Below are 14,925 nucleotides of genomic sequence, written 5' to 3'. Positions count from 1 at the left end.
TTTATTAATTGTATTTATTTGTGTAATATTCTTTATTTCTTTCAACGGAACATATCTCTATGAGGCCATGGAGCATATTTCTCTTTGTTTAACCTCAGTTTATCCACTGAAAGTGCTAAATACATATTTGCAGGTAAATATACTAACAACTCAGCATAACAATAAAATAAGAAGAATAGTATCAATTACCAGAATAGTACACAGATATTAAGCAGTTACGTTATGCCAGTGCAATGGGCTGGATATCTGTGCCCCCAGATTCATGTGTTGAAATCTTAATCCCCAGTCACGACCGGATTAGGAGCCGGGGCCTTTGGGAGGTGCTTGGGTCTTTAGGTAGGCTGGAGCTTCATAAATGGGGTTAGTGCTCCTATAAAAAAGACCCCACAGGGGGCTGGCCCCGTGGCCGAGTGGTTAAGTTCGCGCGCTCCGCTGCAGGCGGACCAGTGTTTCGTTGGTTCGAATCCTGGGCGCGGACATGGCACTGCTCATCAAACCACGCTGAGGCAGCGTCACACATGCCACAACTAGAACGACCCACAACGAAGAATATACAACTATGTACTGGGAGGCTTTGGGGAGAAAAAGGAAAAAAATAAAAAATCTTTAGAAAAAAAAGACCCCACAGGCTCCCTCAGACCTTCCACGTGTAAGGAAACTGCGAGAAGAAGCGGGTATGACCCAGGAAGAGGAACTTCACCAGAACATGACTGTGCTGGCACCCTGATTTTGGACTTCCAGGCCCCTAGAACCTAGAGAGATAAATCTCTGCTGTTGATAAGCCCCCAGTCTGTGGCATTTTGTTATAACAGCCCAAACAGCCTAAGAGAGCCCGGCACTGAGCTGAACGTTTAATTTATACATGTAACTGATAAACTGAACAAGCAAATGCATGGAATATAGTAAAGATGCAATTTTAACTTCTGGCCTCCACTGCCCTTCAAATTTTACTGCCTGGGGAGAATCTTCCGCTGACCTTGAAACTCACGAGACGCCATCCACTGCTCCTGAGAAATCTCTTTCCAAGTCATTCTTCCCCGTCTCACACCAATGAGCCTATCAGACATCAAAGGGTTCTTCTCCCTTTGCTTTGTATATTATGTATAGGAGGGATTATCTCACACTCGTGGTTGTAGATGTCTACAGCAAGGAGCCACACGCAAACTCAAGGGAGGAAGAATGCTCACTTGGCATCCTTTTTATATGCATCATCTCATTCAAACACTCAGAACCTTATGAAGTTGATAGTCTTATCTCCATTGTACCATTAAGAAAACTTAGACTTACGGAGGTTAAGTAAGTTGTGCAGGGTCACGGGGTGCTGGAGAGGATCATGGCTGGCTTCCCAGAGCCCTGAGTAGGCAACAGTGGGGTTTGGTAATAAAGCCACTAACAGATGTTACAGATTGATAAAAAGTATGTTTTTTGTAGTTAATGTTTCATTTTGTAAACACTGAGTTAGGATTAGTTAAAATATTAGAATAGGACAACTACTTTGATTGGAGTATAGTCAAGACATTTAATGAGAAGGATGTCAATTGTAAGAGAAAACAGGGCGTCTGTATGGGGTAACGGCACATGTGATGCCCCTGTTTTCCCAGACGAAGAGATTGAACTCCAGCCTCAGGGGTGTGTGCATCCCAGTGGTCACCAAATCCTCAGGGGATATTCCCAAGGATGGGAGACAGTATGCACAGGCAATATGGTCCTCACTTCCATCAGCTCCATCCCTCTGATTCCCAGACCATTGGTCTCTTCTTCTTTCATAATCTGCTGTTACTGTAAATAATTTTGAGATTCAATTCTGTCTGATTCCATGCCCGTTGTGGTATATAACACACGTTCAGTAAGAGTTGGTGCAGAGTCCTTTCTTTAAGGAATGAGAAAATACACACATATGTGTATCCGTCAAGAGTTATCTACACGCCAACTGAGCTCATCGTTTACCTCCTTACTTAACACTTTGTTACTTCAGGGGGGAAACACATGTTCACAGGACAACATAGAGGCATGAAGGACGGCAAGAGTCCACTCCAGCTGACTTCTAACAAGTGCACAGACAAGACGCACAAACTCACGCATGCCAACTCACAAAGCAAACGTAAGTCATCAGAAGAATGACTTTTTCCTTATCAATGTGGCATAGACATTTTTCCTATTTCAAACTGAATTAGAAATTCCACCACCTGTAATATCTATTAATACTTTCATTACCAAGAGACACCATTGCCTATTGTGGACTCTCCTGGGAACAAGCCATGATCCTCTCCAGCACCCTGTGACCCTGCACAAGTTACTTAACCTCCAAAAAGAAAATACACGTGTGTGTGTGTGTGTGTGTGTGTGTGTGTGTTGAGAGACACAGAGGCAGAGACAGAGACAGAGAGAGGGGCAGAGACAAGAGATGGTGGGGGCGGACACACCTGCTTGCAGTTTGGAGATAGAAAAGACGAAGCAAAGTGATTTTTTATAAAATTTATAGTACTTCATATATGACTTAGTAATTATAAATCAAGCCAGAAAGCCGTGAAAACAGTCATCCCAAAATATAAAGTAACTAAGAAGCACACAAGGACCCGAGGCTACAACGAGGATGGCGACACCGCCACTGAATTGAGGACAGCGGCCAGTTCAAACCTGAGTGAACGGCAGCAGAATGAGGAGAATCTTCAAAACAAACATAATTTTCAGATTAAACTGAAGATTTTCTAAACCAGCGTTATCTCAAGGAAATGTCTGTGATGATTGCTCCTGAGCGCTTGAAATGTGGCTAGTGAGACTGGGGCACTGAATTTTTAAGTTTATTTAATTTTAATTAATTTAAATTGAAACAGCTACATGTGGCCATGTATTGTTCAGTGCAGGTTTCAACAGGTAAAAAGTCAGCCTATCACACAATGTTCCAAAGTCTTTGGGAAGGTGATAGATAAGATGAACTGTGTCCTCCAAAGTTACTACCCAAAACATGGGATCTAACACCTGCATGAAATAACCCCGGTGAAGCGACTTCTTCACAAACTGTGAGAAATGTCCATTTGAAACATGAAAAATGCTATCTCTGTTACTGGAGTTTCACACCACTGAGGTTTAAGAAAAGGTACATTCCCTTTAACAGGTGTGGTTTTGGTTTTTCAGAACAGAAGCTATTTTTCCCAGATAAATCCACCCCAAAATAATAACTTAAAAACACAAGACTACACTCTGAATTTCCCAGAAAGACAGGAACCAAAATCAAACTCTTGTAACTCACATTTGGAGCTTGTAGTTACTTATAAAATCCCACTAAAAACAAACAAAACTAAAACCTTCTGTTCGATGCCAGGCTGGCTGTGAGCATTCCAAGCCACATTTTTCTCCATTTTTTTTGAAGATACAATTGACACACAGCTCTGTATAAGTTTAGAACACTGCATAAATGACTTGACATACATACATTGCGAAATGATTACCACAGTCAGTTTAGTTAACATCCATCTCATCTACTGAAGTTACCAAAAAAAAAAAAAATCTTTTTTCCCTTGTGATTCCAACTTTTAGGATCTTAGCAACTCTTAGCAACTTTCTAATATACCGTAACACAGCAGTGTAATATAGACATCATACTGTACGTTACAAGCCACATTTATAAACTGGGCACACAGACCTCGGGTCCTCGCACGCGCCCCTCCCCTCTCCACACACGCTCACCTAGGATCCCCGCACAGCGCTCACCTCGGATCCCCGCACGCCCTCACCCAGGATCCCCGCACGCGCTCACCTCGGATCCCCGCACGCCCTCACCCAGGATCCCCGCACGCGCTCACCTCGGATCCCCGCACGCGCTCACCTAGGATCCCCGCACGCCCTCACCCAGGATCCCCGCACGCGCTCACCTCGGATCCCAGCACGCGCTCACCTCGGATCCCCGCACGCCCACACCCAGGATCCCCGCACGCGCTCACCTCGGATCCCCGCACGCCCTCACCCAGGATCCCCGCACGCGCTCACCTCGGATCCCAGCACGCGCTCACCTCGGATCCCAGCACGCGCTCACCTCGGATCCCCGCACGCGCTCACCTCGGATCCCCGCACGCCCACACCCAGGATCCCCGCACGCGCTCACCTCGGACCCCCTCACGCGCCCTCGGGTCCCGCGCCCCCGCGCCCGGCGCCCTCACCTTTCTCGCTGACGCTCTCGCTCTCCAGCTCCACGTCCTCGCAGCTGGTGTACTCCGGCGTCGACACGCCCTCCTCCTCGGAGCTGCTCACCGACATCTGCCGCTTCTTGCCGCCCCTCCTGGACCGGTGCGGCTTGGGCGGGGACGGCCGCACCGACTCGGACTGGTCCGAGCTCAGCGAGTCGTTCCGCAGCATGGTCTCCACCTTCTCGCGCTTGGCCTTGCGGACGAGCACGGCCGAGCCGGGGTCCAGGCGGCTCTGCTTCCTGAGGGGCTCGGGGGCCTCGGCGGGCGCCGGGGCGGGGCGGGGCGCGGGCGGGCTGTGCGCGGGCGGCGGCGCGGGCCCCGCAGTCCTCTCGGCCGAGAAGGCGCGCGGCGAGGCGGGCGGCGAGGCCCTGGCGGCGGGCGCGCGGGGGCCGGCCGGGCCCTCGGGCAGCGCGGCGCCCGCCTCGGTGCGCGGCAGGGCCACGTCGCTGTGCCGCCGCTCGTGCCTGGCGCGGGACACGCGGGCGTGCATGCGCATCTGCTGCTCCTCGGGCGGCGGCTTCACCGGGTACCGCGCCAGGTTCGGGTCGCTGCGGTACCGGGTCTGGTACTCCTCCTCCTTGCTGGGCTTCGCGTCCTCCGCCGCCCTGCCGCGCTCGCGCGTCTCCGGCCCGTCGGGGTAGTCCTGCGACCGGCCCTTCTCCAGCCTGCGGCTTTCCCGCCTTTCCTTCCGCTCGCGCTCCTCCGCGGGCCCCTCCCCGGGCGGCGCCGAGGCCCTGGGCGCGCGTCTCCGCTCGCTCTTGGGCGCCGCTCTGCCGTTCTGCTCCGAGAGCGCCGGGGTCTTCTTCCTGCGATGGGCAGAGGGGCGTCAGTGGGGGCAGCGCGCAGAGCTCAGCGCAGACCAGACCTAAGAAACGGTGGCTCCGCGTTCCAGACTTCAGTCCTTCAAATAGTTCGTTATAATTCGGGGTCTCGTTGAAAAGCGAGGTGCTAAAGGGCCACATCAAACCTGTGTATCTGGTCAGCTTTCCGGGTAAGGCTCCTCGGTATTACAATATATTCAGGGACTTTAGAACTTGTTTTCACATTTAAAATTCTCTGTAAATTAACTAGGCCAATTGGAATACATTAATTCAATAAATGAACAAGTTTTATGCTAGCGTCTGCTTGTGAACCAGACAATGTTTCAGATGAAACTAATATAAGTAATAATATAGGAACAAAGGATAATATACACATATCAATTCAAAACTAAATATATGCTTGATATATATTTGGACAATACTTACGGACAGCCTTTTAGTGTAACTGAAACTGTTAAAGAAAAGTGAATACAAGTGTGTCCATTTCAGAAATCAAATCTACTAACCCCTCCTCAATAGAGGAACAAAAGTAATTTTAAGGAGATCGTGGCTCCCGACCACTCTTTAGGGAGCTGGTTAGGGAAGAATGGCTGAACCTCAGCCTGCATTTTACCTTCCTTGGGCAAAAATAATAGAAGTAGTGAATATTTTGAAATTATTCCTTTTCTCTCCCTCTCCCTCATTTCAGAACACAGCCCAAAGGGAGAAAACCGTTTCGTGTTCTCCTTTTCGCTCTGTCCTGTTGAAGACACTGGCAAAGATGAAGTAAAGGGAACCAGCTTGGCATCTTTGAATCCTGTAGACGGATCACTAAGTGGCCAGTCAGCCCTCTGTGCCAGGAGTGCCCTGCTTTTGGAAAGTTCCCCCAATTATACCAGCTACAAAGTTACAAAGTAGGGGGCTTGGCTAAGCGTTCTGACTCTCTGTGATCTACCCTGAAGTTAAAACAGAGACAAACGGAGGCTCCTTTTGGAATCCTGAGGTCCACAGAGATGGCTTTCCAGAGGGAGAGTCATTTGACTGCAAGTCTAAAAGAAGATGACATGAACAAAACTCGATAAGAATACAAGATGAAAAACAGTAGGGCAATTTCTGTTGTGGGTTCTACCATTGAGGCAAGTTCCTTTTCTTGAAATGCTGCTAAATATTGCATACCTCGCAGAGTTCACGTGAGGATTAAGGGAGACCCCATCTGTGAAAGTGCTTTACGAAAGGATGGAGAATTATGCAAACGGAAGGACTTCTCCAGTCTCCCTGACTCTGCTTCACTGATCATGCCTCTTCTCCCCTCTACCTTAATTGTTCCATTGCCACCAGCTCCTGATGAGAGCACAAAATCTGATCAAGAAGTCTTCACTAACGTACAGCAGGCGACTGCCACTCTTTCAGTCTTGCTCCTGGCCCTGCAGGTGCCGCTCCCTCCATGTTCCTTCTCCTACATCCTCAATGTCCTCATTGTTTTCCTACGTATCTTATTTAGTCCCTGCCACAACCCTGTAAGGTGGGCTGTTACTGCCTAGTGTGGCAGGGCCAGGACGGGGGTCCAGACCTCTTTAGCTCTGATCTTACCGTGTGCAGCTTTGTCTGAAAGGAAAGCAAAAGGCTTCTGGGAGCCTGCTCTCCCACCCGACTCATAGATAAGGGTTAGACACACAGCCCCAGCCAAGCCTCATCTCAACAACAGTCAGGTCCCCCACACCACCGAGCTCATGAGGAAAAGCCTATGTTCTCCTTCTGAGCACTGTCTCTCAGTGATAGCATCCTGTCTGGTCATAAATGCATTGTTTGAAAGAATCAGTCAATCAATTGAAGTACATTATCTGATCATGTTAGTACATGCTTAAAATCCTCATGGCTTTCCATTATTCCACAAATAAAACCTATAAAATTTAACCTGGACCCTGATGCCTCTCCATCCCCCTCTTCCCTGCTCTCACCCTGCTGCTCGTACTTTGGCCAGGGGGTACCCTTTTGGCTCTGGCACGTGCCTGTGCATACACCTGGAGCACCCATCCCACTCCTCACTCGGTTAACTCCTGGTCACTCTTCAGAGCTCAGCATAAAGTGAATGTCCTCGAGGAAGGCTTTGCTGGTGTACCCATGCACCCTCCACTGGATCAGGTTCCCCCACCATATTTGCTCAGAGCACACCTTCAGTTAGAGGACTAATTCTGAAAGTGAGTCAGTGATCTAAGAGCTTTTCTGAGGGAGGCTGGACGTTAGTGGCTTGGTCTGGGGACTTGTGTACATCTGTGCATGATATGAAAGGAAAGTGTGTCCACAGGGTCTCTAAGGACGGTGCGTCCTAGAGAGGGGCAGAGCCCGCGGGCCTGGGGCGGCCCTGCAGGTGGAGCCTGAGCAGTGTTCTTCCACACTTTCCTCTAACAGACTGAACTCTCGAGAATGGGTGTGCTCCCCACACAGCACCTTGCCTGTTGCCGACTGCTGGCGGGTGGTGAAGGTTACCTCTCTCTCGGAGGCTCGCTCCTGGACCTGGAGGCCGCCTGCTTCTGCTCCGGCCCCGCGGCCGGCTGCGCGGGCTCCACCACCTGGCTCCGGTCTGGCTGTGCGCTTGGCGGAGCCGCGTCCTGCGAGGGGGCAGCTGCTGTGCTCAGGGGGGTCTGAGACCGCGAACGCTCTTGGAGTCGGGCTTTCTTTTCTCTGGGGACCTCGGATCCAGCACCTGTTGCCGTGTCGCTTAGGGTTCCATCCTGACTTGGCTGCTGAGGGCCGCCTCCAAAGAACCACGCCCCAGACTTGGTTAGGATTTCTTGCTGCTTTCGACATAGATTGCATACCCACATAACCTATTGAAGAAGAGAGGACAATATAAATTTTCTATGCTGCTTGGAAGTAATTTATTTTCATAACATTAAAATATCTTTTATCTTGTTGTCATCTTCATATTGATCCTTGCAAATTTCTTGTGAAATGATCCTTGCACAAGTCACAGTCAAGTGTAGGAATGGCTGGACTGGGACCTGTTGGAGACCATGGTGCCTCTGGGGAGCCAGAGGAGAGATTTTTCTTGGCTTTCTCATCCTGTGATCTGAGGTTCCTCTCACTATACATCCATCACACTTTGTGTGACTGACTCTGAAGTTTCATTTAAAATATCTGTCAGTAAAAATATTCTGAGTGGGGTAGTTGATCAGTTAGAAAAATGTTGTAAGGAGCTATAGAATTAGTATTTATGTACATAAACCTTGGTGTCTCAAAGAATTTACAAGATATCTATCTTCTCAAAAATCATGCATTATTATGTTAACACATTCTAGAAGGTCAACATCACTCTGATACCAAAACATGACAAAGACAACACAAAAAAGGAAAACTACAGGACAATATTGCTGATGAACATAGATGCAAAAATTCTCAACAAAATATTGGCAACCCAAATACAGCAATACATAAAAAAGATCATAAATCGTGATCAAGTGGGATTTATGTCAGGGACACAAGGATGGTTCAACATCTGCAAATCAATCAATGTGATACGCCACATCAAGAAAATGAGGAATAAAAACCACGTGATCATCTCCTCAATAGACACAGAGAATGCATTTGACAAGATGCAACATCCATTTATGATAAAAATTCTCAATAAAATGGGTATAGAAGGAAAGTACCTCAACACAGTAAAGGCCATATATGACAAACCCACAACCAACATCATAGTCAGTGGGGAAAAACTGAACACCATCCCTCTCAGAACAGGAATAAGACAAAGGTGCCCACTCTGGCCACTCTTAGTCAACATAGAATTAGAGGTCTTGGCCAGAGCAATTAGGCAAGAAAAAGGAATAAAAGGAATCCAAATAGGGAGTGAAGAAGTGAAACTCTCGCTGTTTGCAGATGACATGATTTTATATATAAAAAACCCTAAAGAATCCATTGAAAAACTATTAGAAATAATCAAAACTATTACAAAATAGCAGGGTACAAAATCAACTTGCAAAAATCAGTTGCATTTCTATACTCTAATAGCAAACTTACAGAAAGAGAACTCAAGAATACAATTCCATTTACAATCATAACAAAAAGAATAAAATATCTAGGAATAAATTTAACCAAAGAGGTGAAGGATTTATACAATGAAAACTATAAGACATAATTGAAAGAAATAGATGATGTCATAAAGAAATGAAAGAGATTCCATGCACATGGACTGGAAGAATAAACATAGCTAAAATGTCTATACTACCAAAAGCAATCTACAGATTCAATGCAACCCCAACCAGAATCCCAATGACATTCTTCACAGAAATAGAGCAAAGAATCCTAAAATTCATAGGGGGCAACAAAAGACCTCGAATTGCTAAAACAATTCTGAGAAAAAAGTACAAAGCTGGAGGCATCACAATCCCTGACTTCAAAAGGTACTACAAAGCCATAGTAATCAAAACAGCATGACTGGTACAAAAACCGGCACACAGATCAATGGAATAGAACTGAAAGCCCAGAAATAAAACCACACATCTATGAACAGCTAATCTTCAACAAAGGTGCCAAGAACATACAGTGGAGAAAAGACAGTCTCTTCAGTATATAGTGTTGGGAAATGTGGACAACTATTTGCAAAAGAATGAAAGTAAACCATTATTTCATGCCTTCCACAAAAATAAACTCAAAATGGATCAAAGACTTGAAGATGAGTCCTGAAACCATAAAATTCCTGGAAGATAATATAGGTAGTAGACTCTTTGACATGGACCTTAAAAGGATCTTTTCGAATACCATGTCTTCTCAGACAAGGGAAACAAAAGAAAAAATAAACAAGTGGGACTTCATCAGACTTAAGAGCTTCTGCAAGGCAAAAGAAACTAGGATGAAAACAAAAAGACCACCTATCAATTGGGAGAAAATATTTGCAAATCATTTATCTGACAAAGGGTTAATCTCCATAATATATAAAGAACTCACAAAACTGAGCAACAACAACAAAAAAAACAAATAGTCTCATCAAAAAAATGGGCAGAGGTTATGAACAGACATTTCTCCAAAGAAGATATACAGATGGCCAATAAATACATGAAAAGATACTCAACATCACTAATCATCAGGGAAATGCAAATCAAAACTACACTAAGATACCATCTTACAGGTGTTAGAATGGCTATAATTACTAAGACTAAAAATAACAAATATTGGAGAGGGTGAGGAGAAAAGGGTACCCTCATACACTGCTGATGGGAATGCAAACTTGTGCAGCCACATGGAAAACAGTATGAAGATTCCTCAAAAACTAAAAATAGAAATACCTTATGACCCAGCTATCCCACTACTGCGTATTTATCCAAAGAACTTGAAATCAACAATTCAAAGAGACTTATGCACCCCATGTTCATTACAGCATTATTCACAATAGCCAAGACATAGAAGCAACCTAAGTGCCCATCAATTGATGAATAGATAAAGAAGATGTGGTATATATACACAATGGAATACTACTCAGCCATAAGAAAAGACAAAATCATCCCATTTGGAGCAAGATGTATGGACCTGGAGGGTATTATGTTAAGCGAAATAAGCCAAGCAGAGAAAGACAAACACCATATGACTTGACTCATATGTGGAAGATGAACAAACATAGGGACAAAGAGAATAGCTCAGTGGTTACCAGCTGAAGTGGGGTGGAGGGTGGGCACAGGGGCTGAAGGGGCGCACTTATATGGTGACAGACAAGTAATAATGTACAACTGAAATTTCACAACATTGTAAACTATTATGACCTTAATAAAAAAAAGTCCATTATTAAAGCTGATATTAAAACATTCCTATGGAACAGACACTAAAATGTAGGCACAAAAGAAAAGGTCAAGCTGTATATTTTCTCTAGTTTATTAGTAATAAATTAACCTTATTTACTTTATGCTATAAAATATAATTTCCATGCGCATATTTACTAAAGCAGGAAATCTGGGGCCGGGTCTACTCGTATGTGACTTGTCTAATATAGTTCCCTCTAGGAGAGCTTTTCTGGAATAGTCATTTAGAAACAAATCCACTGATAAGTTATAAGATGCATCACCGCTTAAATAAACCTCTGTATCTGCTCTCCTCTTGGTGACGTTTATAACGAATGTAATAATGAGGACGATGATGATAACAGAAATACTGAGCAATAATAACAGTGCCCACTGGCAGGCACAGAGCTGAGGTGGCCCAAACACCGGAGCCTCTCTTCAGACACCCCCAGCACCCCGCTCCCTGGACATGAGCTCACCGCACTGTCCCAGTCGTTTTCCTTTGCATGCTCGTCACTTCCTTTTCCTTCAGAAACAGCACCCCCAGCAAAGGGCAAGCACCAAACGCAGGCCCCCATTTTCACAAATACTGACTAGGTCAAGAATTCCTCCAAAGTATTCCATAAGGTTGAATAAATCTTAGATACGTTAAGTAGGAAACAATCTAAGACGGTAAAAGAAGCAGCTTTGGCAAAAAGAAGAAAACACTACTGAAAACATTCAGCTGATAAGAGGAAAACCATAACTGAAGTCATAAAATGAGATAAAAACTAATGTGAGAATGGGAAAAGAGAGAGAAAAGTAATATATTTTTAAAAAGGAAGATATTGCAGATGACCTGTTAAGAACTCCTCTTTTCCAAGCAAGAAAACTCAAAAGAATTAGTAATATGGGGAAAACTAAGACTTAACAGAGATACTTGCTATAAAAAGGTTAAGACTGATGCAGCTTGACTCATTCCTCTGCATACCTCAGGTCATAAAATGCAGAGAAATGAGTTCACCAGACGAGTCAGGTGTAACATCTACACAGTGCATCGTATTCGCTATCACAGAATTCCCGTGAAACAAGATGAACAATGCATTGCATAAGCCTCTATCAAAATAAAGGATTTATGGAAGGTAACCTCAGTTTAAAATGCTTGCCAAATATGGCTGTATTTTGCAAAATGTCTCACCATCTCTTTGAGTCCTGGTGGATTGAACATGGACATATCAAAGACAACATTACGAGGGCAACACCCTAGGGCCCGGACTGCCACGGCTGTGACATGGGTCTCCTCTGCCCAGACCTGGGCGGGCGGGCACCGAGCTTCCTCTCTGCCTGACAAGACAGTGACGAGAAGGCTGCAGTCACCTGTCCCAGGAGACTGCATGAAATGTTGACTAGTTTACATTAAGTAGACATTAAATTCGTATTTTTCACACTAATAGTAAGCAAAATATTACTCATCATCAAAAGTACATCCTTTACTACATAAATATTAAAGCATATTGAAGTTAAATATGCATCTCCTTTAAAACCATTAAGAAAAAACAATAAAATTTACAATTATTACAAAAGTTCCAACAAGGAGTGAAGCTGCATAAAGAGGCAGAAAAGAACAGGAAGGAAACTCTTCTCTTTATGGTATGTCTGAATGTCTTCTAGAAAATTGTTACCACAACCTTATTTTGATTGCTTCACATTTTTAAGTGTTACAAAAACGGGCCATTGAAAAGTCATTGCCAGATTTGGGAAGTTGCAAATTTTGAGTATGTGTAGAATTGTTGCAGAATTGATGAAAGCAAACAAAATATAGTTATTATTAATTACAGTGATAATTCTACAATTCTTTTAATTTCATTTTGAATTTATTCAAAAGGTTACTATTAGTGGGCAAGTACTTTAATATTTAGAAGCAGCTACTTTAATTAATATTTTTAAGATATTATTCTTTTAAGTCTGTGATGTTTCATTAATTTTGTCTATCTTTAACACTTAGGAAAATTGTTATTTAATCCCAAATTTTTCCTATGTCTTATTTCTTTGTGCACCACAACATTTTTAGATTTGTATTTCAAAATTAATTATAAGTGTGGTCAATCTATCCTCCAATTTGAAAACAAAATTAACTATAAAAATGTAAAGATATTTCCATTAAAATACTATCTCCCAATCTTTACTATTAGGTATATACATTACTCTGGCCACAAAGCTTACAAACAAAAAAGAAATTGCTTATACGAGTCGTAAGGAAAAACACATGAGCTTACAGTAGGATATTTGTTGCCATGCCTTTCAACACGGTTCGTATCAAATATCACAGACACACATCAACATGAGCCAAAACAGTAGTTGCTAAGAAGCAACACAGATATGGATGTTTAAAGATTCTATTTGGAATTTAGTATTAAGTATTACGCTTGCCTGGAACTACAGGTAATCCAAAAGTGGGATGGGGAGCCTTTCTTAACTGATTTTTTTTTTTTAAAGATTGGCACCTGAGCTGACAACTGTTGCCAATCTTCTTTTTTTTTCCCCTGCTTTTTCTCCCCAAATCCCCCCGGTACATAGTTGTATATTTTAGTTGTGGGTCCCTCTAGTTGTGGCATGTGGGATGCCGCCTCAGCGTGGACTGATGAGCGGTGCCATGTCCACGCCCAGGATCCAAACCAGGAAACCCTGGGGCGCCGAAGCGGAGCACGCAAACTTAACCACTTGGCCACGGGACCGGCCTTGATTTTCTTAAAAAGAGGATAAGACATAACTATTTCTAAAAAATTAATGCTATTTATTTAAAACACACAAACACACACACCTTTCAGAGACTGTGCCATGTGGGATCAACCCTGATTAAATACCCTGGGATGTGTCCCAAACTGCTCTGACCTAGAGCTGGTCTACGCACTCCCCTATCTCAGCAACTTGCGGGTGTTAAGCGACCAAGTGCAAACTTGAATAAAAGATCCTTGTGATGTAACATGGCTTCTGAAACTCCGTGTCACCCACCAGAAATGTGAAGAACATCTGAAAATTTTATTCTGACCTTTCGCTCTACCAGCATTTTAAATCCCATTTTTCCAATTAACGAAGCCTTAAAATATACCATAGACCACTTTATAGAACCCACAGGAGAAATAAAAATATATATCTATATATAGTAGGGAGTGTAGTTATATATATAGAGAGAGAGAGACTTTCATGGATAAAACTGCGAGTTTGGCAGAAAAATGATAGTCGGGTGAAAGAAATACTTTACACTTGCCTCACATGAAATGTTTACAGACTCAGAAACACAGAGAGAAGAAATGAGTCTTAAATTTACTTTTGATGATATTACTAAGGTGATTCATGACAATGAGGTGCAGAATTCCTATATTAACAAGAATCCATCTGAGGTGCGTAGTATTATAACATGAAGAATAAATACAGGCATGAAGGTTTTTTCAAAAACAAAAGATATCCTGTGATTAAATTTTCATCCTATGTTTTTACAGATAAATTTTAAAAGTTACTTTCATTTAATACAGTACATTTTTCAAAAATTTTTACACTCCTGTTTTGAAAAACATGAAAAAGAAAACAGGAGATATTCAAGGTCATTATGGATGCTGCATTTTCTGAATAATGTACTCATTTTCCTTACTTTCTCTATTCAGTAAAAACACTCACTTCAGCAGAAACTGGGGACAAAATTATCACGGTAATGTTTCAGCTTTGTTGACGATAGTCGATGAGATGGTAGAAAACAGCTGACAGAGTGGGTGGAATGAGACCTCTCTCTGGTACCTATTTTGATGTGTGTGTGTGTTTCCCATCTTTCATAATTGTTGTTGCTATTTCCTTGGTTTATTTTTTCCTTTTGAAAGTTTATAAAACACGTGATGTGGATTTATGAAGGATGAAATATGATATAGTTTGCTTCCTCTTAAAGAGTAAAGCACCCCCACTGTCCGCCTAGTAGCATTTTGGTTTAGTTTCTTATGCAAATTTAAAATAATTGAAATTCCACTGTAACTTGGCATTCTGTTTATTTAATATTACAGCGTAAATATTTCCATGTGATTCTAAATGTTTCTAAAACACTTCAATATTACAAAATATTCCATGGGGACTATATGTCATCTGCCTAACCTTTAAATTGCTTACATTCTTTCACGTTAATACAGAACCCTGCAGGGAAAAACTGTG

At 43.4% G+C, this 14,925-nt stretch overlaps 1 protein-coding gene across 26 annotated transcripts in view; it reads right to left on the bottom strand.

Moving 5' to 3' along the window:
- Positions 1 to 14,925, bottom strand: part of RIMS1 (regulating synaptic membrane exocytosis 1) — a 418,194-nt gene that overhangs the window by 183,985 nt on the left and 219,284 nt on the right. For all 26 annotated transcript variants that reach the window (XM_070244805.1, XM_023625163.2, XM_070244806.1 and 23 more), the window contains 2 exons: positions 7,472 to 7,812; positions 4,158 to 4,990 (listed from right to left, as the gene is read on the bottom strand). In XM_070244805.1, the coding sequence (XP_070100906.1) occupies positions 4,158 to 4,990; positions 7,472 to 7,812 (1,174 nt within the window). The remainder of the gene's footprint in view (positions 1 to 4,157; positions 4,991 to 7,471; positions 7,813 to 14,925) is intronic.

The sequence above is a fragment of the Equus caballus genome, chromosome 20, assembly GCF_041296265.1.
Source record: "Equus caballus isolate H_3958 breed thoroughbred chromosome 20, TB-T2T, whole genome shotgun sequence".
Taxonomy (NCBI): Eukaryota; Metazoa; Chordata; class Mammalia; order Perissodactyla; family Equidae; genus Equus; species Equus caballus.
The sequence above is the reverse complement of the archived record's forward strand: the minus strand, read 5'-3'. Positions and strand labels throughout refer to the sequence as shown.